Consider the following 27,605-nt stretch of genomic DNA (forward strand, 5'->3'; position numbering starts at 1 on the left):
AAATGGTATTAAGATGTCCAAATTCATTGTGAGAACATGAAGGGAATTAAACTATTAACTTTAGTAAATATACAGCCTAAGACAGATTTAGCCAAATAGGAGGAGAGGGGAAAGGAAGCACCTAGAACAGTTCATGCTGGTTCAGGGGCTCATGGACATGGCTGTCCCTGCCAAAGCTATAGCGACCATTGGCAGAGAGAGAAATTCTTTCAAACTCATATGTGGGGCCTACTAAATGTTTTATTTGTTTTTTCTTTGTCTCCCATTTTTAAGGTGTTTTCGTAGTTTGTCCTAATTCAGAATGTATCGTCTCAGAACAGATTCTCAGTAGGAAAAACAATGTTACTGAAAAGGAAAAGAATTGTTATCCATACACTAGAAAATCAGCCATACTTGTTTATAGTTGCCTTGTGTGTAGAAATCGATTCTCCGAGTGCTATGAATGCTTCCACTTACAAGTAGAAACTGATGATTGTTGCAGTGGCCTTTGGAGTGTTCTGAAGTCAACCAGCTGGAACAGGAGCTTTGTAGGTAGGAAGGGAATAACAGGAAAATGGGAAATTGACCCCCCAAATTCCATCACTCTTTCCCATCTTTGTTCTGTGTTGTTAGTAGTTTGGTTTTTGACCGAGAAAGTAGAAATTTCCTTTAATGTAAAATCCTAGTTGATGTAAATAGGCCAATATGGCTCTTTAGTTGGGGCCAACTTGGCTAGAAGAGACAGTAGAAACTTCTGTTTTCTGGGAGATGTCAGACTCATCTGTCATGGCCTTGCCACACACCATCTCCATGATGCAAGCTCGGAACTGGAGGGAAAGGGCAGAATTGGAGATAGCCCCCTTGGCAGACGGTACAGAGGAGATAACGTCGGGAAGTGTGGGGAAAAAAGATTTCATTCTTTGTATCCCGAAAACCTTGAACAGTGCTCACACCCAGGATCTCCTGTGGTTTTGAATATATCTTTCCAATCCTGAGAGTTAGCTAGATTCCAGTCTAGGACTACTTACTATTCCTGGGTCTACAATAATAGTCCCTACACATTCTGGCTAACTCGGAGGCCCCGCTGTTGGGAAACCTCACAAGAGGTGCCTCCCAAGAGGACTGTCCAAAGCAGCCCCAGAGCAGGTCTGCCCACCCACCCCAGCATTGCTAGAAGGTGCTCCCGATTGGGAAAGGACTGCCAATGCTGTTTCCATCCAGTAGGCTTCATGTTAGTTTTGAATCTATCTCTGGGATCGAGGAAACAAAATAACTATTAATAATTTTCAAAGCAAGGTGTTGGCCCTAGAAGAGAGGAACTCTCCTAGATTCATCTGAGTTTGGGTTTTTTATTAGCTCAGATTCAGGATTTGGGATATGAGGCCACCTGGTACCTTCAGATGATAAGCTGTTTTAGAGACTTATGCATATGTTGTGATTTCTGTGCTTCACATATGCTCTTTCTGGCTAGAAGTTGGAAGGGAAAGGATTAAGAACTGAAATGGAAGGACTAGAAATTTAGGGGAACTATTGATCTATCAGTTTTTTAACAAAATGGAAAACTTCTCATCCTGCCCTTTGGAGCAACTTGATTTTTATGGTCTAAGTTCCATTTCCCTGGGTTCCATTATCTTGCCTCTATGATTCCACCTTCCTCCCTCTGCTTACCAAGGGCTTCTCAGCCTACTGAGGGTTTCTATGGCTTTCCCTGTTCACCCCTAGAAACCCTTTCAGTAGAGTCCAAGGTGCTCTGAGTTAAAAGTCAGTGGTGAGAAGAATCAGGTGTTATGGACTAAGGTCTCAGGAATGTAAATAGAGAGCATTACCTGCTTATTCATGAAGCAGTAGATGATGGGATTGTAGACACAAGAACTCTTGGAGAAGAAGGCAGGAATGGTGACAAAGCGTAAGTCCAGCCCGTGGTTAGGGTTGTTGACCATGTACATGGCAAGGGCAGCATAGGGCACGTAACAGACACAAAAGGATCCCACCATCACCACAACCATGCGGCTCACCTCCCGCTCAGCCTTCTGGGTCGTAGCTGACTCCTGCTGCTGGGCTGCAACCTGGGCAGAGCACAGAGAGAACATCACGCCCTCTTCCTAGCCCTCAACTCCCAGGTCTCTGGATGCTTTTCTACCAGGTAGCATCTGGGCCAATTGCCTCTCTTCTGTCCCAGCGTCTGGCCTAGTCCCTCGACTCTCCTTCCTTGAGGAAGGTGAGATGGAGGTGGCTCTCTGGTCTGTGACATTGGAAAGGATCACGTGCATCTCTTGACATGTATATTTGAGCAGGGATTACTCCACCTTATTCCTCATTCCATCATTCTCCCTGCCCCAACTTCCTTCACTACTTTTAGATATCCCATTACCTGGCTGTGGACATCTCGAGATGTCATATTCTAGAACACTCACTCTTACCTCTCACCTGGAGCCCCCTGACCCCCTCCTCCCTGACCCTCACAAAACCCACTCACAGCTCTGAGGGCCCCCAACAACTGAGAGTAGGAGAAGCAGATGAGGGAGAGAGGTACAATGAAGCAGAAGATGAAGAGGAACCAGCTATAGTACTCGCTGCGATATTTGGTGCCCACGGTGTACCAGTCAGGGCCACAGGAACACTGCAGGCCCTCGGGGATGAACCTGTAAGGGACCAAGCACTTACCCAGCGAACAAGAAAGACAAGCACTTGCTGACCGCAGGCTCACCACAAGAATTAGTGGAGTGGGAGCTGAGATTCCCAGATTGTGTTCTCCACTTAGAACCCCAAGGATGCCCAACGACTGAAGGCAGGGAGGATTTTCTGTCCTCACCAGCAGAGGTTATAGCAGTTCCAACTGCAGAGTAAACTTTAGCACTTATCTCCCAGAGCCCTTTCCCTCACCTACTCTGCCAGCTCTTTAAAAAGTAGAGGTCAGAGACTAAAAGGTTATACCCAACTCTCCTCCCACACCAACCTGAGCTGGCTGTTAGCACCACTGTCCTGCACTCACCGGCTCCAGCCAAAGAAGGGTGGGATGGAGACGCTAATACCAATGATCCAGGTAGCCAGGACCACCATCAGTGCGTGCTTGGAGCTGAAGCGGAAGTTGCCAAAGGGCTTACAGATGATAATGTAGCGTTCAAAGGCCAGGAAGGCCAGTGACCAGCCTGTTACCAGACCTGTGGTGAAACAGGAGGATAATGGGGTAGACAGTCCTGTGCAGCCTGGCAGGTGGAGTAGAATACAGACAGGGTGGAGCAAGCACGGAAGACATGGAGTAGAACTTATGGTTGGAGTAGAGTTTGGGACTCAGTCAAACTCTAGTCTGGGCTACTTTGTACCCGAGTATTCAAAAAAGCATCAAACTCCTCTCCCCCAAACTCCTCCTTAGGGAGCTGCTCTAACCCAACAGCCTGGTCCCTGGTTCCAATCCTGGAGCAGTATCCTTTGCCTCCCCCCAACCCCCTTCCCCTGCAGTACCTGCTACAGTGCCCAGGAAGCTCTCAAAAGCACAAACATGGGGGCCAAAGACGAAGTATCCATGACAGCTGTTAATGAAGACGATGAGGACAGAGAAGATGCAGACAAGGAAGCCCCCCAGGGACACGTTGACCAGAATATAGTTGAGGGGCTGCCGCAACTTTTTGTAGCGCAATGTCGCCACCAGCACCAGGCTGTTAAGTGGCATCCCTACAAGGAAGACAATGCCAAGGAAGGCTGCCTGGAGGCGGAAGGCCCAGACAGGTGCGATGTGGTACTGAGGCCCATCCCACGGCCTCACCGAGGAGATGTTCTTGTACAGAAAAAATTCCTCCTCCTCTGACATTTTGCTCATAGGATGTCCCCCACCCCTTCTGATTCCTCTTATAGATTATCCTCCCACCACTGCTTCTCCCTGACCCAGACGAAGAAGCCCTCCTCCAAAGCCACTTTTGGACTCCCTGAATGATCAGTACTGATCCTAAGCCTCCTAAGGACAAAATTTGGGATTAAAGATCCCCAAGCCCCCACCTAAACCTCATTTTGCGGCCCCAAAGCCGATTGTGTGTTCTTCAGAGGATAAAAGATTGAGCTCAAAGAATCTGGAAGGGCAGTATGGGTGCCAGAATGAACAGGCTCATTGGGGCCTGTGAGACGCTGACCCATATTTAATAAAGATGCTTCCACTGCCTTTTTTTTTTTTTTTTTTTTCGTCATTTGAATGGAGCTGTTGAGGTCAGCCATCTCCATTTGGCTTCTGACAGCACTACATCCTATAGGTTTCTGTGCCCCAACTGTCCCTTTGTGGAAGGTGCCCTCTAAGTTTCCCTCTCCGGAGATCTTGGACTCTCAGCCAGCCTGGAAACCAGCCTCAGGCTGCAGGAAGGGGCAGAGAATGAGGAGCGCCCTGGGAGCTTAGTAATAGCCTTCATGGCACAGTGTAGTGGCAATGTGGCAATGCCTAGAGGTCTAAGGCATTGCAGGCTGCCTCTGGTTCCTCACGTTGAGTCTCCCCAGAGAGCGTACCTTTCCTACTCAGACCTCCTCCAGCTGGGTTGTGGTTGGTTTGGTTTGCTCACACTGTGCCCCTCTCATGTTCATGCCTGTCCCTGCCCTTAGCTCAGCAGTGCCCAAGCTCCCACAGTCTTCCTCCTATCTGCTCATCCAAGGCCTGCCCTGCCTTCACAGCCTAATTCGCAAAGACCTCGCCTGTGAAGCCTGCCCCTGTGATGCCAGCTCTGCTCTAAGCTGCACCTGCACTTAAGCTCAACACCATACTTCAGCCTTCATGGATGGGTCTTCTTCCCCACCTCAGTAGACTATCAAAATGTAGACAAAAGTGACACAGCTTAAACATAGATAAGTTAAAAGTGAAAGGATGGCCCAGTAATAACGGCAGAGTAGTTTGCGTCAAATGAATCCCCCCCATAGGTTAAAAATTGTAAACTCTGGACAAAATATGAAAAACAACTACTTGAAAGCACTGTAAAGTACCCCCAAAGCAGGCAGAAACTGAAAGGACTCAACTTGAATGAAGGGAACTAGCTACATTTAAAAGGATTTTTTCCTGAGAACACTCTCCAGTCTGAACGGCAAGGAGCAGCTGGAACTCAAGCAGAAAGCCCAGCCTTGATTGGCTTGAAGAGTCAGGGGACAGGGTCTGGGGCTCCAGAGCAGCCGCAAATTGAAGGCAGGTTTCCTGGGATGAAGGAAGCCACAGAAGGGGTAGCCGTCAAATCTGTGTATAAACTCCCCCCAAGTGCCTAGGCTGACTGCTGGGCTATGCACGGAGGAATCTCCAAGGGGCCCAGCAAACACTGGAACGGGAGGTCTGAAAGCTGAGCAGAGCTTTTGGCTGCTACCCACTGCAGCACAGAAAGAATTTGAGGGGCCGGCCCCGTGGCCAAGTGGTTAAGTTCACATGCTCCTCTTTGATGGCCCAGGGTTTCACCAGTTCGGATCCTGGGTGCGGACATGGCGCCACTCATCAGGCCATGCTGAGGTGGCAAGCCACATGCCACAGCCAGAGGCACTCACAACTAGAATATACAACTCTGTACTGGGGGGCTTTGGGGAGAAGACAAGAAAAAGAAAAGAAGATTGGCAACAGATGTCAGCGCAGGTGCCAATCTTTAAAAAAATTAAAAAGAATTTGAATTTGATTCCCACCAAGTTAGAGGAGCTGGGCCAACACTTCAGGCTTTCCATTTAAAACTTCCAAAGGCCACAATTTAGGACTAAAATCTACGTCCCTTGAACCCTGAGCTAGAGGAGGCTTGATGGAGACTTGTTAGCCAACTCTGAAAGACTGACGTTTTCACGCACATGTGCCCACACACACACACACACACACACACACACACACACTCCACGCAGACACTCACCCACAGGTAGGATTCCTGGCAGAGATTCCTGGTGAGAGCCAGCTAAGGGTCCAAGAATTGCAAGGCCACTTGGTCTCCACCTGGTTGCCTGAGTCAGCACATCCCTTGGCCTGGGCAAGCCTTTAGGACCAGGGCCGGAGGCCGTCCCTGAAGGCAGTGTTTAAGGTGCCTATCCCTGGGCAGGGCAGTTGGCTGTGTTAGCCTGGGCTGAATGGAGTGAGTCAGCCTCAGCTCTCTGTAGGGTTCTATCGAGGTGTATACCTCTGCAAATGGTTCTGATAGGAGTCTTCAAGGGCAACCCCTGGGCTTGGGCTGCCAGCCCAACAGATGTAGGTCAAAGACACCCCAGGCCCTCTCACTCCCACTGCCCAGGCCAGGTGGCTGTATCTTTGACCTCTCCAAGTACTGTCCTGACGCATTCCCAGACAGTCCCTACCCATGCTACTCCAGCCCACATTAGAGGGAGGGGCAACGGGCCCAATCTGGGGCCCACCCAGCCCCAGCTAAGAGGGGGCAGATGCTCCCTGAGGGGCTCAGCCCAAAAAGAGCCTTACCCAAGCATAGAGACTCACTGGCACCTAAGCAAAGGACAAAGAATTTCCAGAGTCATTGAAGCCATAAAGTAGGAGGAGGGGAGATTTGGAGGAAGGGGCTTGTGGTAAAGGACGAGGATAATGAGATAAAAACTGGAGACATTTTAAGTGCATTTAGTATGTATATATATAGTGCCCTTTTCAGATTTAAAGTCACTTTATTAATTTACGAACAAGATAATACACTAAGGCTTTACAGAAGGTCATGTTAGGTATATTTAGAGCAGGATTTCTCAACCTCAGCACCACTGACATATTGGATCAGACAATTCTTTGTTGTGAGGTGGCTGTCTTATACATTGTAGGATGTCTAACAGTATCTCCGGCCTCTACCCGTTAGGTGCCAACAGCACCACCACCACCCCAGTCAAAATAACCAAAAATGTCTCCAGACACAAATGTTGCCTGAGAGGCAAAATCGGCCCCTGCTCCCGTCCCCTCCAGTTGAGAACCGTTGATTTGGATTTAGACTTATAAACGCCCAGAACTGAATGGAAAACAGTCCATAGAAAATCTGTTTTTCCGATCATTCTAATTGTCCAGAAAAAAAGGAAAGTCCTAGAAAAAGAGGATATTTTCTGAGTAGTTCCAGAGTTTATTTTTTCCTATTCTCTTTAGTAGTGCCTTCATTTTTACTCCCACCTTTTCCAGAAATAGTTTAAGGGAGGCTTGCAGGAATATATGGGACACAACAAGAAATCAGGAATCAAATGTAGGAGCAAAAGAAGAAAGAGAAACAGCAGAGGTGAGGAATGAAGTTGAAATATGACCACCCTTGGAGCTTGCTACCAACGGACCACACATCCGTGCCTTCCAGCAATACTCATTTACATAAGTCAGTGTCCAGAAAGTAAACACAAACCAACTGTTCTTGGGATTATGACAGACAATAATGCCTCCCCAGGGACTTCACAAAGGAGACATTAGTGTGATATTATAAACAACTTCCTCAATAACACTCCTGAGTAGAGACAACAACCAGTTTCACGGGATGGAGCCTGCTACTATCCCCTCACATTGACTTGACACAAAGCACAGTTTGGAACTGGACATAAACCAGAACCATTAGGATGGGCGCCAATACCAGCTCTGCTGGCTGCTCGATCCAGAGGACAATTCAGCTCTCGGGAGACCTGAAATGCATTCTTCTCTGTCCTCTGCAATCATTGCTTCTCTCTGCTTAGTTTTGTTATAATTTAATTTCTGTTTTTGAGTGGATTATATATATACCCAGGGCTCAAGTACAAAAAATTCAGAAAGTACAAATGAATATACGGTGAAAAATAAGTTTCTTTCCCAGTCAGCCACCCAGTTCCCCTCTCCAGAGGCAACCAGTGTTTGCTTGTTGCTGTGTTTTTGATGTAGGAGGTGACAATGAGCTTGAGATGAAGTGTTGTGACAATGTTGTCTGTTAAATACTGATGGTGAGGCTCTCCAGCCAAGTGATGAGATAAGAAAAAGGTCAACATGCTCTTGTGAAAATAAGGAGTCATCCAAGGATTTGCCTGACTAAAGCCATACTCACGCCTGGGAGGAAATGGAAGAAGGTTCCGGAGTAGAGCCACGATTCTCCCCCAGAGAATTCCATCTGTGGCTTTTTAAACACAGAGACAAATGAGTCTTTGAGGGCCTAAAGTCCTACTGCCTAGACTAAAGCCACAGTAATTTTAGCCTGGAAAAAATACTTGGTAGGTGCCTACGGACTGCCACCAGGGTGGCACTCCTGCCCCGGACCCCACCATCCTGGAGGCATTTGGAACTGTGTGTGGCAGTTTTATGGTTGTCACAATAGCGGAGGAGGGATTACTGGTATGTAGTGGGCAGGACACTGCTCCACACAGGCCACACAAAGAAGAACGATCCTGCCTTAAATTCCAACAGCACCCCCAGAGAGAAGCACTGGGTGGGGCCCGACCCCCAACTCAGCTCTGAAACATTCTCAGCAAAGTCACCCTTGGAGGCCTGCATGGAGCAGCCTCACTCCCCGGCACACCCACCAAGAAGAACGATTTAGGGAATGTGTGCTGAGGTAATGGAATGACGTGCCGAGTGTACTTTTATTTATAAGCCAGTTTAAAACTGGGGAACAGATACCCAAAAAAGTCCCTTTGGTTTTAGACTGGATGAGCTGTTGCCTTTCTCTCTGGCCATGATTAGTTAGCAGAGCCAGCTGTCTGGTCCAGACACTCCTGGATGGAGATAAAACTTCATCCCCTGGGTATGAAGGAATGCTGGCCAATCCATTCTCTAAAGTGAGAGCCATTCTTCCCACCTAACCAAGAGAAGGATGGTTCATTAGGAAGCCTGCTTACAAGGAGGAAGGAAGGTTTCTTCAGGCTTATGTTTCTACTTCAAGCCAAGTGATGCGGATTCACCTGAATATCTGTTGTCATAGTGATGTTTTGTGCACACTCCTGGCTTCCTTTCACTTGCTCATTCATTCGTTCATTCCACAGCCACTTGCTAAGCAATGTCTACAACAACAGTTGTGCTGTGAGGATGAAATGAGATTAATCTGGTAAAGTGCCTACACAAGGCCCAGCACACAGAAATTCTTGGGAACCTTTTGTATTGTGAGCAGGATTGCCAAGTGCTGGATACAGAGCAGGACCCAAATAGGACAGGCTTCTGGCCCCTGGTGCTCCCAGCCTCACAGAGGGCAGTCCCCGTGGAAGCAAGCAAGGGTCCCCAGGGTGTGATGGATGTGGTATAGTGGAAGCACAAAAGAGAGTCTGGCTGAGCCCACTGGGTTCTCCAACAAAGCCCCAGTTTCTGAGGCATGATCTCCCCTCTCCCGCTCGTTTGGGAAACTCCCAGCCCCAAGGACCTCCACCCAGGCCACTCTCAGTCTGTTGGCAGGTTCCTCCCAGCAGCCTCCCTGGGCGGGATGAGCAGGGCAGGCTGGGGTTGGGGAGGGAGAATGGGTATGTACAGGATGTATTCTCATCTCTAGTTTTCCAGAAAGTCTGGGTAGCAGTGTGTACTATGTTTAAAACAGGCTTTGGATTCAGATGAATGTGTCTCTTATCAGCTGAATTTAGGCAAATTTCTTTTTCTTCCAATGAAGATGACAGCTATCTCACAAGGTTGTGGGGAGGTTCAATAAGATCTGTAAGGCACAGAACACATGCCCAGCCCACAGGAAGCATTCAGTGGCCACTTTCCTGCCCTCATGTTGTCATCATAATAACCTCTTTCTTTTGTACAGCACTTTACAGTTTGCAGAGTAATTTCCCATACATCCTCTCACCTGGTCCTCAAATTACCCTGTAAGGCAGACAGGACAGGTGTTACTTCCCCAACTGACAGATGAAGAAACTGAGCAATTTAGCAAATGTCACCTAGTCAAGAGTGATCTGGGATGGCCTTCTGGGTCCTCACCTGGGAGGCTGTTGGGCTTGGAGGATTTTTTTCTGGTGGTCTGATCATGAGGTAAGAAAGAAGGATGGTTCTTCCTTGGGTACGGGAGATTCCAGACAGGCTCCCTAAGCCAGGGGTTCCCTGGGAAGTGGAGGTGGCTGGAACCTGGCCTTCTCTGCCCTTCCCCAGCAGCCCTGGGAGAGAACCGGCTGGTCACGGGGAAGAAGGGACCCTGCCTGGAGCACCAGGGCATCTCTGTGGCTCCGCAGTGGGCTGGGGAGGAGCAGGAGAGAGCCAAGGGGCGAGGCCGGCTGGAGTCCAGCCGGCCTGGGCTGGGAGCCAGCCTGTAAGGAGGAGAAGGGAGGCCTCCTCTCAAAACCATGAGCTGTGGCTGCTGCCGATGTGGCAGGGAAGGGACATCTGGCCAGGGGCAACCATCAGTGGCTCGTTGGTCTAGGGGTATGATTCTCGCTTAGGGTGCGAGAGGTCCCGGGTTCAAATCCCGGACGAGCCCTTCTTTTCCTGCACTTTTTTTTTCCAGTCCCCTGCCACACACATATAGACTGACTGCCCTTTCCAGAGTAGAAGTAAAGAGATGGCAGTAGTGGTGAATAAATAAAGGACTCTGAGGACAAGCTGCCAATCAGTATCCTCATAGCCTGTGGCCTGTATACACCCCATTATGTCCACTGAAACCAAAGTGAGCAGGAGGGGAGTGGCATAGCCTCAGGGCCTGAAGCCGAGAAGATTAGACTCAAGGGTTGCACTTTGTTAGGCAGAAAGGCAGCCTCTCAGAGGGCCTCAGAAAAAGAGCAAGAGATCAAGATAATTTGTGGGGTGGGCCTGAGCTGGATGTCAAGAAAAGGCAAGGGGCTGGCCCGGTGGCGCAGCAGTTAAGTTCGCATGTTCTGCTTCTCGGGGGCCCGGGGTTCACCAGTTCGGTTCCTGAGTGTGGACATGGCACCACTTGGCACACCATGCTGTGGTAGGCATCCCACGTATGATATAAAGTAGAGGAAGATGGGCACGGATGTTAGCTCAGGGCCAGTCTTATAAAGTAGAGGAAGATGGGCACGGATGTTAGCTCAGGGCCAGTCTTCCTCAGAAAAAAAAAAAAAAGGAGGACTGGAAGTACTTAGCTCAGGGCTAATCTTCCTCAAAAAAAAAAAAAAAAAAAAAGGAAAAGAAAAAGCCCAGCCCTCCAAGTAAAACTCAATATGTGAAATGCACTGGATTCAAAGTCCAAAAGCTAGGATCAAAGTTACAATTCTGAGTCTCAGTTTTCCTTTTGATAAAATGGGAACCGTAATACTTATTTCTCAGAGTTGTTAGGAGGATTAAATCAGAAACTCTATGTGAAAGCCCTTTGCAAACTGTAATGCACCTTACAGACATAAGATTGTTAGGAATCATACTAAACATAGAGAGAATAGAGAAGGGAACTTCTGGCAATGTGACAGACTGAACTGATGTAGCCATCTCCTCACCCAGCGCCCCCTAAAACACACACAGAAATGTTGCATCAAATAGAACTTAAAAATTAAAATATGGACAACTGCGAAAATTTATTTTAAAAAGGGAAATTCCCAGGTAATCAGAATTAAAGAAGGAATACAAAGCCAAAGAAAAAACAAGAAGAGGCTGTCACTGTGGCCCATCCTGTGTTTCAGACATAGACATATGCCCGGGGACCTGGAACTGTGTTTTCATGCTTCCACTTCTAGGATATGTGACTTCAGCCCACCAGAAACAAGGAGATGGGACCGAGCCCCCTGCATAAAGCTCAGAACATCAAAGATCTATCTAGTCCATGGAAAAAAACCTAAAAACAACACACACCAGTCCAAGGAAGCAGAGAAAAGGGATAGAAATACAAATCAACCTGAGAAATTGAAGTCCCAAGCTTGAGCAAATGCTTGTGTTGCATCTGGACTTATGTTATCTGCATCATGCTGGATCCTCAAGCTGAGAAATTAAATACAGAGCTGGTTTAGGACCCTTGAAATTCCTAGGAACATGACACAGCCCCAGAGAAGCAAGAAAGAGACCTGTAAGAATGTTTTCACAACCCAGGGCTCTATGGGATTCCCGCTAAAAACACATACACACACGAGCAAAAACATCTGCTGAAGAATAGCTTACAACAAAGTCTTATAAACTAGACAAGGAAGAAATTCACCATAAGGAAGAGTCGGCAGACACAACAAACAGACGAATTAACACGCCAATAACTGTGCATAATGGAACAACATGAAGAATACTATGTAAGTATACTTAAGAGTATTAAAGATTAAAGACGAGAAAATAAACTATAATGAAAATATTGCACCATGAAAAAAACAGCTTATTGAGGGGGAAAAAACAAATAAAACATTAGGAAATGAAAGACATACCTTTGAAATTAAAGACTCAATGATTCATTAAACAGTAGAGCAGACCCAGCTGAAAATAGAATTAGTGAATTAGACGATAGAGCTGATGAGATCACTCAAAATATGGGAGGAAAGGGAAAAGTATGAGAGAGAAAATACAAAAGAATAGTTTGGTTTATTTATTTTGAGGAAGATTAGCCCTAAGCTAACATCTGCTGCCAATCCTCCTCTTTTTGCTGAGGAAGACTGGCCCTGAGCTAACATCCGTGCCCATCTTCCTCTATTTTATATGTGGGACGCCTACCACAGCATGGCTTGCCAAGCAGTGCCACGTCCACACCCAGGATCCGAACCAGCGAACCCCCGGCCGCCGAAGCAGACCACGCAAACAACTGCTGCGCCACCGGGCCAGCCCCAAAAATTAGTTAAAAGACATGAGGGAAAGAATGAGAGAACCTATCACACCATATATGTAATATGTCCTGAATGAGACAGAGAGAATGAAGGAAATGTAATATTCCAATAGATAATGGTTGAGAATTTTCCAAAATGGAAGAAAGACACAGCAGTCCTCCAGGTTGAAGAGTCCTGAGCTTATAAACACATTGTGGCGAAACTGCAGCATACTGACAAGAAAGAGACCAATCTTAAAAGCAACAACAACAAAAAGCCTGTTTGCCTACAAAGATAACAATTATATTGGCAGCTGACTTCTTATTAGCAATAAAGCTTATAGAAAAAAATAGGATATCTTCAAAAGGCCAAGAGAAAACTGTCACTCTAAAATTCTATGCCCACTAAATTTTCATTTAAAGGGTGTGAAATACAGACATTTTAAGGCAAAGACTGAGAATGTTTACCACTCGAAGACTTTCACTGAAATGCCACCAAAGAATATACTTCATAAGAAGGAAACTGAAATAAGAAGGAAGGAGTGGCCTACAAGAAGACAGTGAGCAGAGAAATCTATAAACATGTCAGTGAATCTAAACAAGCATTGAAAGCCACTGTTAGGGGAAGGTAAATTGGTCCAACCACTTTATAGAGCAATTTGGCAATAACTAGTAAAGTTTAAGATGCACATATTCTATGACCCAGAAATTCTATTCCAGGTATTTACCTTAGAGAAGAGCTCACATCTATGCCAAGGAGGCGTGAACAGCACTGTCCACTGCCGCATCGCTTATAAAATGGAAAACTGGCGACAGCCTAAATGCCCATTAGCAGAAGAATGGCTAAATAAATTGTGGTATATTCAAGCAATGAAATAGTATTCAGCAGTTAAAATTCATTAACTGGAGCTACATGAAACAACATGGATAAATGTAAAAAAAAAGGTTTGCAGAAGAATGCGTACAATATAACACATTTAGATAGATTTTTAAAACACACAAATCAATACTCTGTGTTGTTTGTGGATACACACGTATAAAGTAAAACTATACAACCATAAATAGAAGAGCAATTTCTGAACCAGATGTGGCAAGAGACGAGCAGTCTTTGGATTTCAGTGGTGTGTACGTGGATACTCGTTATGTTATTCCCTGTACTGTATTTTTCTGCATGTTTAAAAAATTCACTTTTTTTAAATGAAGGGATCTAGGCATTTAGAAATAAGGGTAAAGGGGGATAAATGGCTGCATCAGTCCTCAGAGAGGATGATCTGCTGGGATGGGATTAGGAGGGAGGCTAAATCCTGAGTCCAGGGATTACAAGGATTAATTCAGATCATCCCCCTAAGCTGATCACCTGGTTGGCAACCCCACCACTCCTGGCCCTTCAGAGATGCACCCCTGAACCACGGTCCACTTCCCTTTATAGCTGCTAAGCCTTTTCCTCCTGCCTCCTAACTGCACCCCTACCCTCAACCCAGTGTTGGTCTGGCCAGGGTCTGAGTCCTGAGAACAAACTGGTTCAGGTCCCCCTGAATGCTCCTGAGATCAAGGGTGAATGGTGACCTGCACCCCAGGAGCCAGGGAGAAATTAGTCCTAACACTCAGGATCAGAGCTCCCTGAGGAGAGCTTGGACCCCTGGATGTCACAGTTGAGGACTTCCTCCCCTGCCTCTCTCTCCATCAGCCAAGAGGTCAGCGGTCAAGGTCCAGTGCTAAGCCTGCTGGCTGAGCCAGAACCAGAAGGAGCTGTGCTGGGGCAGAACAGCCACTGGCCTTCCAGCATTAGGCTCTGTCAGTCCCCAGAGCTTTATGCCCCCCACCCTCCCAATGCCAGCCCCTTTCCACCATCCCTGACAATTGCCCGGTTCCCCAAGTCTGGACAGGCCTGATACATGAAGCAGACCCTCCGGAAGGGATCTCTGTGAGCTTGTTCAACAGACTTTCCCGCAACTGGATCACCTTGAGCACAGGATCTGGAGTGGAATCCTGTCTGGGGAGCAAATGAAACCTCCTTGAACTGTGCTCATCATCTCTCAGAGCACCAGGCTAGGGGTGTGAGAGGGAGGGAGGGACTTATGGGGCAACGTTATTGTTCATAGGCAACATTTAACTCCGAGTGTGAAATCATATGTTAAATGATAAGACAGAGCATTAACTGTGTGGTTGGGAGATTTACTTTTACTCATTTATTCTATGTGTCAGGTACTTTGTCAGATGCTGGAGATACAAAAATGACAGATACTTCCCAACCTTCCAGAAGCTGGGCAGACAGAGAGTAAAAACCCAACCTTGACAACCCAGAGTGACCTGCTGCCCTAGAGGGAAGGAGGACAGGATGGAGCAGAGCAGGGGCTTCTAATGGGGTCAGGGTGGGGCGTCAGGGAAGGCTGCCTCGAGGGCTGAAGGATAAGTAGGGGATGTCCAGGCAAAGGGCTTCTTTCCTGCGGAATACAGAGGGCTTGTGAGCTCGGAGCCTGCAGAGGTGGACACAGACAATACATGCCCATGACCTTGCCAGCGGACATGCAAGAGAAGGGATTGGTATGTGACCCTGGCTTAGGAATGCCCCAACACTTTTCTGGATGTGCTGGGACGCTCCAGTTCCCAAGTGTATCCCCTCGTTTCCTGGCTGAGACCTGCAGAGATGCGAAAGCTACTGCCTCGTCGAGATCCGGCACCCGGCAGACATTCCTTGACCAGTCAAATAAGCCCTCTGGGCTTCCACATCTCCCTTCTATGAGAGTGCACATCAGCAGTGTCCACTCCCAGCCGGCTACGGGGGCAAGGTGGGTGGGGGTCGTGGCTCGCAGCCCTCCGGGTTTGGGGCCAGATGGGAAGGCAGGGCGGTGGGGAAAGGAGGTCTTCGGGCAGAGAGGGCTGCGTGGGCCGGCCACGGCGTGGGCCCTCGTAAGAGGGTCCCTGGTTTTGGCTTGGTGGGGGCGCGGGAAAAGCAGAGACAGGGTCACGCAGTTCGCGTATCCCGGCCTCGGTTCCCCTCCTCCTGCCCTCACGCAGCTCTGGGGCGCGAGAGGCCACCGCGCTGGGCAGGGGCCGGCGGCCGGGGGTCCGCGCTGACTGCGGAGGTGGGGGGCGCCGGCCCTGCTCGGTGGGAGTGTGAATGTCTGAGCGTTCGGAGGAAACAGGCCGGGAGGATTTGTCCATCCTTGTCCTTTTCCTCCCCCATCACTGAGCAGGACGCGGCAGTGACACGTGGCGCTAAGGGGGTCCCAGGGCGCGGCCAACTCCGGGCAGGACCACCGCCAGAACCAAGGGATCTTGTCTCTCCGTCGTGGGGCATCCTCAAGTCCCGAGAGGCTCCCGTCCGCTCCCTACTCTCCTTGGCACTGGCCTTGGGGCTACTCAAGGGACGCGCTCACTCGCCCCTCCCCCGCGCCCCCCCCCCCCCCCCCCCGGTCCATCCACCAGCACCCGGTCGCGGAGCCCGCGCGGAGGGAGGGCTTCCGGGCGGTGGCGGACGGGGGTGGAGTCAGGTGGCCGGACCAGGCCCCGCCCCCTCGGCCCGGCCTCCCTCCCCCTGAGCTCCCAGCTCCGGGTCCCCGGCCTCGCTGCTGCGGCGTCTGCTCCCGGCGGCGGCGGTGGCGGCGGCGGCGCGAGCGGCCATGGAGGCGGGTGCCGGGGCCAGCGCGGGCGCTGCGGGCTGGAGCTGCCCCGGCTCAGGTCAGAGCTGCCCCTCCCTCACCTCTCCACCGCCACTCCTTCCTCTTCTCCATCTCTCCTCCCTCCAGACCCCCACGTCTTCCCTCCGTCCGCTGCTCCCCACCTTTCGGTCCTAAATCTTCCTCCCTCCATCCCGCCCCCGACCCGGACCCGGTCTCCATCTTTCCCGGCTGTGTCCTCCCCACACCGGCCGCATCTTCCCTGGCAGTGCCTGCCCTGAGCCCTCTTCATCTCGTCTCTCCAGTCCAATCGTGCTTTCAGCCCTGGAGGCTCCAGACCCTGCACCCCCTCCGGCCCCGAAGGCTTAGGAGAGCGGGGCGAGGGTGGGGTGGACTAGGTCCAGTGAGAGAATGTAGGGGAGGGGAGCGGCTCTGGCCCAGAACCCCTTCCCACACTCACCTCCCCCCGCCATCGCCTCTCTTCCCTTCCACGCACCACCTCACCCTTCCAGCCTCTTTACTGGCTCCTGCCCTCTCTCTTCCATCCTTGCCCATCTCCTCCCTGTCCCCTCTGGGCCTAAGAGACACACACCCTTTCTGTGTGTGCAGGGGTGAGGAGCCTGGCACAGAGGGTGCTGAGGAGGTTGGGCAGCTCAGGGCGGGGTCCCCGCAGGCCCAGCTTGAGGGTCTGCTGAGGGAGAGGAGTCGCAGGGCTGGGCAGAGGGAGCCAAGCACTTCCACCCGGATTAAAAACCCCAGGGTTCCCAGGGGCTAGAAGGCATGTCCCCTTCTCTCCCCCTGCACCCCAGTGCCCAGCAGCCCACTGCATCCCACAACCCCTCCCCTCTCCCTGCTCACAGGACCCACGGTGACCACTTTAGGCTCCTATGAGGTGTCTGAGGGTTGTGAGAGGAAGAAAGGCCAACGCTGGGGGTCCCTGGAACGGCGGGGGATGCAAGCTATGGAGGGTGAGTTTTCCCAAAAAGCTTGCTTTCTCCTTCACCCAATTTCACTTTCCCCCTCCTTCCTCCCCCTGACCCCAGAACTCTGAGCCAGGTCACAGCCCTTTCCCCACTTCGCCTGAGACCCTCCACCCTTCAGGTCTGAGCTCCACCCCTCCTCAGGGCTCGCTCGGGCTTTGAGGGAAGTTCCGGGTGCATCGCTCTGGGGCCCTAATCACCAGCTAACCAGGTTGTGTTTCCCAGGGGAGCTGCCAGACAGAGAAAGAGGCCTCACTGGACACAGCTTTGAAGCAGCCTTTCAGCAGGGGGTTTGTTCTCACCGCGTCCCGACCCAGATCCCAAGCTGTCTCTTATTTTGAAAAGCAGGGACATGAGCATGTGAATTGTCTTTCTGGTGCCACCGCCACTAACTTCAAGTGCAAGCCCTGTGGCTTTGGTTCTCTAGGATGGCTTACTGCCTGAAAGAGATTGCCTGGGAGAGGGGCAGGTGAGAAGGCCAACACGCGTATCCCCACCACACCCATGTGACTTGGCAGTTGCTGCCAACACCAGGCCCCTGGAAGGATGCTGGTCCATTTTCCAGAACTTCCTATGAAGTGTCCCTGGGCCCCTGTGCACACTCAGTGTGGGCAACCCTGCTCCCCCAAGGGGGACAGATAATGCCAAGGGTCCCAGATGAACCCTAGGCTGCTATTACTGGAGAAAGTAAGACCAAGGATTCAGAATTTTAAAACAAAGCAAACAACTACCATCCAGACAAGATTTTGCTATTTAGAAGAACTGCATTGCAGCAAAGGAGGGGGTGCTCACCAACCAGAGGCTGAGGACCAGCTCACCCCAGTTTCTTAATGCATTAAAATGGCAGGCTTCCTTTTACACACAGGTGCAACCTCAGACTTCCCCTGAAAACTGCCTGGCGGTCAGCGTGGGAGGAGGGGCCTCAGAGGCTCCAGATGGCAGAGGAGACCTCTGCTTTTCCACAAGGCTATCTGACAGAATACATTTGCAAGGGGCTCCAGTGTTTGTCCAGTAAAGCATTTAGAAACATTTCATTCAGGTGTTTTCTTTCTCTATGTTCTGACAGGCAATGCTTTCTGATTATGGAAAGGCTAATTCCTCACAAGCCACCTGGATAACTTTTTAACTTTCTGCAAACCTCCAAACTGTAATTCTTGCCTCATTTGGCCTAAAGACACACCCAGTCTGAATCCCCTCTCGACCACTTGTCCCACCACCCGGAGACCAGGACTGGGAGAAGCAAGTATCATTGTGCAGGTTTCCTGGGGCTGAGCCAGCACCGGCTGCTCAGTTTGTCCAAAGGCAGTAATAGGAGGCCACCAGGTGCAGTACTGACCCAGACAGGGCTGGGAGGGGATGAGCTACCTCCAAACTTGACCCTCACACCTGAGGACTCATCCTGAGTGCAGGTCCTGCCCAGGGGCTCCTTGGGGGACACCAGGTGGCACTGTTATACCATCTCTGCCCTGGGACAGTGAGTTTGAGGGCCCTCTATGTGGAAAGGAAGTTGACTCTGACTCCATGGCGGGATGGGTGTCTCTCCTAGGGGAAGTGTTACTCCCAGCTCTCTATGAGGAGGAAGAGGAGGAGGAAGAGGAGGAAGAAGAGGTGGAAGAAGAGGAAGATCAAGTGCAGAAAGGTGGCAGCGTGGGCTCCCTGTCGGTTGGCAAGCACCGGGGCTTGAGCCTCACGGAAACGGAGCTGGAGGAGCTGAGGGCTCAGGTGCTGCAGCTGGTGGCAGAGCTGGAGGAGACCCGGGAACTGGCAGGGCAGCATGAAGACGATTCTCTGGAGCTGCAGGGTGAGTGCCTGTGATGCGGCCAGAGGGCCTGGGCCCAAAGGCTCTGGGCTCACTGGATCCCAGGCCTGAGCCGGCTCCCCATCTCTCTTCAGGGCTCCTGGAGGATGAACGGCTGGCCAGCGCCCAGCAGGCAGAGGTATTCACCAAGCAGATCCAGCAGCTCCAAGGTAATTCCCAGCACTCAGACTGGAGGGCAGGTGGCCATCCAAGTACTTTTGTCCTGAGGGTTTGGCTAAAGCAGAGCAGACAAACATAACCTAATTCAGTACTTTCTTCTCATTTTTCCCTCCTATCTCACCCTTTTCTCCTTGTCTCTCCACTTTCCTCTTTACCTTTTTTCTTTTTTTCTTTTTTGCCTCTCTGCCTGGCTTTTCTGTCCTCTCCTGCCCTTTCTTTTCTTCCATTTCTCCCTTTCTCCCTGAGTTTAACTCTCTCCTTTTTAACTCTCTCCTCCAGCCTCCTCCCTTCACCTGCATCCCTTTTCCTTTGTTCTGATCAGTGTCCAGGGTGGGTAATCAGGACTGAATTCTAAACCAGATTGCTTTCCCCCCATCCCTCCAAGGGCATCATGGGAAGAGTCAATGAGAAGCGCCTGGGAGGGGACTCTATGCATCTTCTAAGGGAAGCAGATGAGAATGCTTCTCTTGCTCCCTAGGACCGAGCTTGTGGCCCCCAAATCCCTTTCTTCTAACGCCCACGTCCCTTTGTCTTTGGGAAGCTGCAACGCTGGTGTCCCTCCGCTGCACTGCCAAATAAAGAGGCAGCTTTTGTTACTTCTGTGGGCTTCCGGAAGGTTTAGGGGAGCTGCCCTAGAAAACAGCAGGGACTCTCCAGGGCAAACTGAGATCAAGCCAAAAGGAAAGTATAAATGGAGAAAAAAGGAAGGCCAGGAACTGGGCCCGGAGAGGAGCAAGCAAAGGTGGAGGCGAAGGGACAAAGGTAGAGGCAGCAGAAGGAGACGGTGGAGCGTGGAAGGTGGAGCAGAGAAATGGCAGGAGACGCCTTGCACAGGGAAAAGAGTGTGAGCACTGGTCTCGGGTCACCTAGATTCTTGGGCCCAGCTCTGCCACATAACAAGCTTTGTGGTCTTGGGCAAGACTTTTTTTCTGAGACTTGATTTCTTTTTTTTCTTAAGATTGGCCATAAGCTAACATCTGTTGCCAATCTTTTTTATTTCCTTCTTCTTCCCGAAGCCCCCAGGTACATAGTTGTATATTCTAGTTGTAGGTCCTTCTAGTTGTGCTCTGTGGGACACCACTTCAGCACGGCCTGATGAAGGGTGCTAGGTCTGCGCCCAGGATCTGAACCTGTGAAACCCTGGGCCGCTGAAGCGGAGTGCCCAAACTTAATCACTTGGCCACAGGGCCTGCCCAAGACTTGGTTTCTTATCTGTAAAATGGAGCTAATTCATTTGTTTATCAACCGCTTAGTGAGTGCTGTTAAAAAAGATACAACAGGCCCAAAATGGAGTTACTTGTGCTGAGCTGCCATGTCAGCAAACCAAGACTTGGTTGCAGTCTCAGCCTCTCCCAGGAATGTAGCCTTTAACCAGTTAGTCTGGAATTTCCCTGTCAGCAATAGTGAGGTAATCCAATTTATGGACCCTTCTATCCCCCAAAGAAAAATGAGGTAATCCATTCTTTCCTTGTCCCTGCCCCTTTCTGCCTATAAAAGCCTTCCATTTTGTACAGCTTCTCAGAGTTCCTTTCTATTTGCTAGACGGGATGCTGCCCAATTCATGAGTCATTGAATAAAGCCAATTAGATCTTCAAATTTACTCTGTTGAATTTTTGTTATTTAACAGATTCTATATACTTGGAGGACCAGCTTTGGAATAAGACAGACCAGATCTCTGCCCTAATGAAGAGTACATTCTAATAGGGAGAGGCAGAAAATAAACAACCCAGGTTCAGGTGGCAAGAAATGCTATGAAGACAATATAACAATATGATACAGGGACATGGGGTGGGATGGGAGTTTACTTTAGAATAGATGGTTAGAAAAGTCCTCTTTGAGAAGATGACATGTGACCTGAATAATGAGAAGCATCCAGTCATTCAGAGATCTAAGGGAAGAGCACATGAGGCAGAAGGAACAGCACCTGCAAAGGCCCAGAGGTGAGAATGAGCTGCATGTGTTTCAGGGATGGAACAAAGGCCGTTGTGGCTGGAGCAAAGTGCATGTGGAGGCCTCTGGTAAGAGAGCATTGTGAGAGGCAGGCAGAGGTCAGATTACAAAGGGCCTTGTAGGCCAACTGAGAGGTTTGGCTTTTATTCGAAGCATAGTGGAAAGACATGGGGAGTGTCTTACCCAGGGCTAGGGTGTTATGATCTGCTTTACATTTTAAAAGAGCATGTTGGCACTGTGTGGAAATTGGATGGAGAGAAAGGAGGCAAGACAGTGAGTCTGGTTGGCAAGTTATAGAGTTATAGCAACAGTCCAGTCAAGAGATGATGGTTGCTTGGACTAGAGCAGTAGAAATAGAGATGATTCAGAATATAATTTGAAGGTGGAGCCCTCAGGACTTGCTGAATTGGATTGGGGGAGGGGTGGTGGTGGATAAGAGAGACATGAAAAAAGACTTTACCCTGAGAAACTGGATGGATAGTGATGTCATTTATTGGAATGGCAAAGACTTGGTGAGGAACAAGTTTAGGGGTGAGGGGAACCACTTAAGACATGTTTCCTACATGTTGAATTTGAAATGGGTCTCGACATCTAAGTAAATCTGTTAAGGAGGCGGTTGGATATATGAATCTAGAACCAGGGGAGAAATCAGGGCTGGAGATATCAATTTGGGAGTCATTAGCATATAGATGGCATTCAAATCCACGGGAGAGCATCATGAGTCACATGGAGAGATATAGGAAGAGGAGAGAAAAGGGTCCAATCTCAGGGATACTACAGTATTTAAAGGTCCGGTGTAGAAGGAGAAACGAACAAAAGAGAGTGAGGTATGGGGCTGGCCCCGTGGCCGAGTGGTTAAGTTCGTGCACTGCGCTGCAGGTGGCCCAGTGTTTCATCGGTTCGAATCCTGGGCGCGGACATGGCACTGCTCATCAAACCACGCTGAGGCAGCGTCCCACATGCCACAACTAGAAGGACCCACAACAAAGAATATACAACTACATGCCACAACTAGAAGGACCTACAACAAAGAATATACAACTATGTACCCGGGAGCTTTGGGGAGAAAAAGGGAAAAAATAAAATCTTTAAAAGAAAAGAGAGTGAGGTAGGACCTGAAATGCTACTGAAGCATTTCATGCCCTGGAAGCCAAGAGCAGAAAGTGCTTCAAGGAGAAATGATGAACTGTGTCAAAAGTTGCTAAGCCAAGTAAGATGGCCGTTGGATTTGGCAAGATGGAGAGCTCTGAGGCATTTCAGCAGAGGTAGAAACCTGACTGGACTGGGATTGAAGAGGAAAGGGGAGGTGAAATAGAGAAGGTGAGTACAGATAATTACAGTAGTCATGTTTTGAAGAGAAGCAGAGAAATAGGGGAAAGGGAAATGAAGTCAAAGGAGAGCTTTTTGGGTTTTTTGAGATAGGACACACTAGATCATGTTTGTATGATGAAGGAAATGACCCAGCCGAGCAAAAAAGGGCCTTTGCTTGGAGAAGGGACATTCTTCTGTTCAAATAGGAGCGAAGTCAGAGAATCTAAGTAACGATGCCGGTAGGCCACTGCCCGGGGAAATAAAAGTTTCAGAGCGATTCCCCACTCAGTAGGGTGGTTTCTAGCGTTAGATCTCGTCCAAGGGAGGCAGGGCGCGGGGCGCCCAAGCCCCAGCCGGCGGGAGGAAGCAGACCGTCTTCGCGCACGCGCGTTGCCCGTTTCCGCCGAGAGGGGGCGCGCGCGGTCTCAGAGGCAGGTGGTGTTGAGGCCGTTCCGGCCGCCACAGCCCCGCGGGGGCCGGGACCGGCCGGCGGCGGGAGGCCCCCCAGAGAGACCGGTTGCGGGGGGGCCGACGAGATGGAGGCCATAACCAGTGAGTGAGAACCGACTTCTCTGCCCCGCAGCCCGACGCCCGGGCCTTCGGGCTCGCCCCGACGGCTCCAGCCCCACTGTCAACCGGCGCCCGTCCTTCGGAACCCGGGTCAGGCCCTTCCAACTCCCAGCAGGGCCCGCCCCGGCCAGTGTCCGCCCCGCCCAGCTCCCGGGCAAGCCCCGCCCCCGGGCCCGTGGGCCCCGCCCCTCCGCCCGGGCGGGCCCCGCCCCTTCGTGTTCCTAATTAAGAGCTTTCTTAGGTTGAGGGAGACCTTCCTCCGTTCCCCAGTGGGTCTGAGAATGTAGTGTTTTAGGGCTAGATGCCAGCGGAGAACCTAAATGAGATTTGAACCCTAACATGAAGGGCATAGTAAGGAGTGGGTCAGCCCGCCATGGAAAGCCCACCCCAGGCTCTAGGGCCTTTATCTTTAATAGCCAGTTAACTTATGTGTCTCCTTCACTAGACGGTAAACTCCAAGAGTCAGGCCGCCTCTGTGCTGTTCCGAGGGTAGAGCAAGGACTTTGTTTCTTTCAAATAGGAAGGAAGTCAGAGAATCCAAGTGGAGATGCTTGGGCTTGGCCCAGAGGTGAGGATCAATTAATACTGTTGGAATAGACCAAGGAGAGAGACAGCTAGGGCCGTTCTAGAGAAGGGAAGACTGGCAAAAGATGGGCCGGGAGCCGTACATGTGAGCTCGCGGGGGTAGGGCAGGAGAGCTTCCTGAGCATCCAGCATTTATATCTGCAGGATGTCCAAATTTTTCTTCTCAAACATCTATGTTCTAATTTTTAAAAAACACCCAAACATGTAATTCTGTACTCATAGTACTCAGTAAAAGTTTATTGCATAGATGAACCCCTGCCTCATTTATGCATGAATACAGCAAATATTTATTGAGCTGCATTATGCCAGGTGCTATGATGGATCCTGGAGCTGCGATGGTAAGCAAAACAGACATGTTCCCTGCCTTCATAAAGTTTATAACCTAGTGAGGGGGAGACCAGGGTTTCATACACACACACTGCAAAGGACAAGGTGATATGAGAGCACTATTAATAGAGGACTTTGCTTAGTTTTTTGAGGAGGTTGGGGGGAGAGACTAGGAAAAGTTGAAATGGTGAGTAGAATGGACAGGAGTTGGGGGTGAGGGATGGGGACAATGTCTCTTGCAAAGGGTTTGCGGGAAGATCCTGACTCTCCCAACCCAATCCTTGTTAATTCCCTAATCCTGGCCCCCAAATCCTGAATTCTCTATTGGTGTTAGTGCCTTTTACTGTCCACTTTTAGGTTCTCCTCATCCAAGATGGGCACCTGTGTTCAGAAACCCTGAGATGTTCCACAGATACTAAGAGCTCTGATACATTTCTTTTGTGAATTACAATCTATTATAAAATGGAGCCTGCTTGTGAAAATTCAAACAGCACAGATATATGTGAGATGGAAAGTGAAAGTCCCCACAACATGCTATCTCACCCCTCAGAAGCAACTACTCATTATGGTTTGGAACATACATCTTTCCAGACCTTTTTCTGTGTCTTTGTGTATTATACATATAAATATTTTTTGCAAAAATAAGATAATACATATATTTTAGAGCTCATTTTTCTTTCTAGTTAATATACCATGGAAACCTTTTCAATGTCTTCTCTATAGATCTGCCACTTTCTTTTAAATGGCTGTATAATATTCTATTTAACCATCATCAATTTAAACAATCCCTTATCGATCAGCATTTATTTTCCCATGTTTGGTTATCATGTGATGAACCTACGTTTGAGTTTCAGCTGTGAACTCTAAATATACATTGTTTGGGGCCAGTACTTACCACAGGCAGCTCATGGGAGTCTCAGGCTGGGCCAGTCCTGGCCTCTCAGAGACAACCCAGACATCCTGAATGTCCTTCTACTCCCTTCAGCACCACACAGAGTACGCTGGCCTGCGTGTGGTCAAGAATTCTTTCTGATGACCTTTTATCTGCTGGCAGGAAAGTCCATCCCAAACAGACCCACATGTCATCCTCAAGAGACCTGGCTTAAATGCCCCAGCAAGTGTACCTCAGTACCAGGTACCAATACTTCTTAATGCTGCAGTGGTACAAACACTCATATCTGTTTTGTTTCTTCACGATTAAGAACGATTTCTCTATTATTAGAATACTAATTCTACTGACATTTAAAGGACACTAACTTGCTCTACTTAGAACACCAGGCCTGCAAGCTCCAAGACTGAATAGATGAGGATAGTCTGTGTAAAGTTTTTTGTTTTTTCTTTTTGCTTGAGGAAGATTAGCCCTGAGCTAACATCTGTGCCAGTCTTCCTCTACTTTATATCTGGGTTGCCATCACAGCATGGCTGATGAGTGGTGTAGGTCTGCATCTGGGATATGAATGTGTGAACCTGGGTCACCAAAGCAAGGCTTGCCGAACTTAACCCCTAGGCCAAGGGGCCAGCCCCTGTGTAAATTTTTTTAGTCAGGGAATTTTTGGGAAGACTCAGGGCATCAGTAGAATACTGTAAATTAGGTTTGGTCTTTAATTGTCAGGCAATTCCTTAGAAGCACTTAGTACTTTTTGTTTGTAGTAGCCTAAATTGTTGCTTTTGGTGCCAAGCCTTAAAATCTACTTTTCTGTTGTCCCTTACTACATAGCTTCACTCTCTGTTCCTGTCTTAGGTATTCCCTTTATTCCACACCAGATGAAGCTATACTTCTCTGACGGGGTAGAGACTAGGTTGTCAGGAGTTTCCAGATGAGAAATAAATCTACCTTTAACTTTGTGCCTCTGGAACATGGTAGATTAGTTCACTTATCCTCTTAACGTTCCAACCTTTGGGCTTTGCAGGTGAGCTGCGGTCTCTACGGGAGGAGATTTCCCTATTAGAGCGTGAGAAGGAAAGTGAACTTAAGGAAATAGAACAGGAGTTGCATTTGGCCCAGGCTGAGATCCACAATCTGCGACAAGCAGCAGAGGATTCTGCAACTGAACATGAGAGCGACATAGCATCCCTGCAGGAGGATCTCTGCCGGATGCAGAATGAACTCGATGACATGGACCGCATTCGGGGAGAGTATGAGATGGAGATCGCCTCCCTCCGTGCAGAAATGGAAATGAAGAGCTCTGACCCATCCAATAGTTTAAGTCTCTCAGATTTCTCTGAGATGCAAGGTATGAGAGAGGAAGCCCTCCTCCTAGTCTGTCAGTAAAGTAGAAGGAGATAGTATGCAAGAAGATGGGGGAAGGTGGACTTAGATCATGAATTGGGAGCCTCTAAAAAACCCTCCAGGTTGAATTCAAGACTATAAGGGAGAAAAATTTACCTAGATGTCACAAACCAGTACATAGCGGTGTAAGAAATGGCACCCTGGAGATGAACTCTGAGAATTCTTCCTTGGAGAGCCATTGGGCGTTTGTGAATTTGACTATGCTAAAGCCCTTCCTGGGGAAGCTTCCATTCTGGGTTGGGAGTATAGGGGTCTTTCACCTTGGGAAACTCTTCCTGCTGCTCTGGCATCATGGCGCTTTGCCAGGCCACCTTTTGGGGGGCCTCTAGTCATGGTCCCATGTCCCAGGATGGTAATTCTTAGGCTTCTTTAGCCCTCTCGAAAGTAGAATCTTTAGAGGGCAAGAAATCAGAGCACAAGACAGCTAGAGAGGAAGAGAGGTTACTTCCAGTAATACATGAGGTACTCAAAGCTCGGAGCTCTGCTCTCAGACAGTGAGTCTCCCAGCTGGTTGCTAGGATTCATGACATCAGAGAGTTTGCCTTTATTCTGAGGCTAGATTTATGATCTGGGCATAATGGGATACCCTATATTATGCCAGGTCAAGCAGGGGCAATCAACAAGGAATCAAAGAATTGCAAGTTTTCCCGGCTGTACCAAGCCTCTCAGAAGAGCCTTTGGACTGGTGGTGCTAGGAGAGGGGGGCTAGCACAGTGGAAAGGCTTGGGCTGGAATTAAAGACCTGAGTTCAGCATCTCAGTTCTGCTAACTAGCAGGAAGAACTTAGTCTGGTTATTATCTCTCTGAAGCTCTGTTTCCACCTTTGTAAAACATGGTTAATAAAACTTTACAGCTAGATGGGATCCTGAAGCAGGAAAAGGACCCGATTTCTCTCAAAATAGAGAAATCTGAATAACGTGTAGAGTTTAGTTAATAGTAATGTACCAGTGTTGATTCCTTAGTCAGGCCAAAGGTACCCACGGTGAGATGTTAACAATAGGAGAAACTAAGTGAGAATTCCCCCGGGGAATTCTGCACTATGTTTGCAACTCTTCCATAAATCTGAAAGTATTCTAAAATTAAAAGTTTATTGCACAAAGAAAGAAAAGAAAACCTTACAGAGCTATTTGGGGGATTCAGTGAAATGCCTGGCACGTTGAAGGCACTCACACTAACTGAATCTAAGGCCGAAACCACCAAGTCTAATGCTCAGCGCATGGTTGGTTTCATTAAAGATTAGTTTCCTTCCTTCCTTCCTTCTATGGTAATCTGCAGTATTCCAAGGATTTCTGACTGGAATAAAGAGGGAACATTAGAAGTGACTTTCAGGGTGTTGAATCTGCAGGTAAGACAGGCCTTGTGTTCTAAGTAGAGCAAGTTAGTGTCCTTTAAATGTCAGTAGAATTAGTGTTCTAATAATAGAGAAATCATTCTTAATCATGAAGAAACAAA

General features: G+C 49.0%; 2 protein-coding genes, 1 long non-coding RNA gene and 1 other non-coding gene across 16 annotated transcripts in view; 2 read left to right on the forward strand and 2 right to left on the reverse strand.

The window, feature by feature from the left end:
* Positions 1–575: 575 nt before the first annotated feature.
* OPN1SW (opsin 1, short wave sensitive) lies at positions 576–3,796 on the reverse strand. The gene is made up of 5 exons (XM_014854379.3): positions 3,442–3,796; positions 2,972–3,140; positions 2,456–2,621; positions 1,806–2,045; positions 576–806 (listed from the first exon to the last, which is right to left on the reverse strand). The coding sequence occupies exons 1-5, from the start codon at positions 3,794–3,796 to the stop codon at positions 693–695; spliced, it is 1,044 nt and encodes a 347-aa protein (XP_014709865.1). The 3' UTR covers positions 576–692.
* A 6,424-nt stretch (positions 3,797–10,220) lies between these two features.
* Positions 10,221–10,292, forward strand: TRNAP-AGG (transfer RNA proline (anticodon AGG)). Its single transcript has one exon. It is a non-coding gene; the product is annotated as a tRNA-Pro (tRNA).
* A 5,765-nt stretch (positions 10,293–16,057) lies between these two features.
* Positions 16,058–27,605, forward strand: part of CCDC136 (coiled-coil domain containing 136) — a 28,948-nt gene continuing 17,400 nt past the window's right edge. For 5 of the 13 annotated variants that reach the window (XM_044753023.2, XM_070513023.1, XM_070513045.1 and 2 more), the window contains exons 1-5: positions 16,059–16,223; positions 17,023–17,130; positions 18,689–18,943; positions 19,036–19,110; positions 25,774–26,097. In XM_044753023.2, coding sequence (XP_044608958.1) covers positions 16,166–16,223; positions 17,023–17,130; positions 18,689–18,943; positions 19,036–19,110; positions 25,774–26,097 — 820 coding nt within the window. In that variant the 5' untranslated portion in view covers positions 16,059–16,165. Of the gene's footprint in view, positions 16,224–17,022; positions 17,131–18,688; positions 18,944–19,035; positions 19,111–20,910; positions 21,061–22,782; positions 22,934–25,773; positions 26,098–27,605 lie in introns of those variants that run through there. The other 8 variants (XM_070513056.1, XM_070513076.1, XM_070513069.1 and 5 more) reach the window with 6 other exon arrangements.
* LOC139045649 (uncharacterized) overlaps positions 17,872–27,605 on the reverse strand; it is a 39,354-nt gene continuing 29,620 nt past the window's right edge. The window contains exon 3 of the long non-coding RNA XR_011504434.1: positions 17,872–19,175. This is a non-coding gene — a long non-coding RNA (uncharacterized lncRNA). The remainder of the gene's footprint in view (positions 19,176–27,605) is intronic.

This window comes from Equus asinus, chromosome 1 (genome assembly GCF_041296235.1).
Source record: "Equus asinus isolate D_3611 breed Donkey chromosome 1, EquAss-T2T_v2, whole genome shotgun sequence".
Taxonomy (NCBI): Eukaryota; Metazoa; Chordata; class Mammalia; order Perissodactyla; family Equidae; genus Equus; species Equus asinus.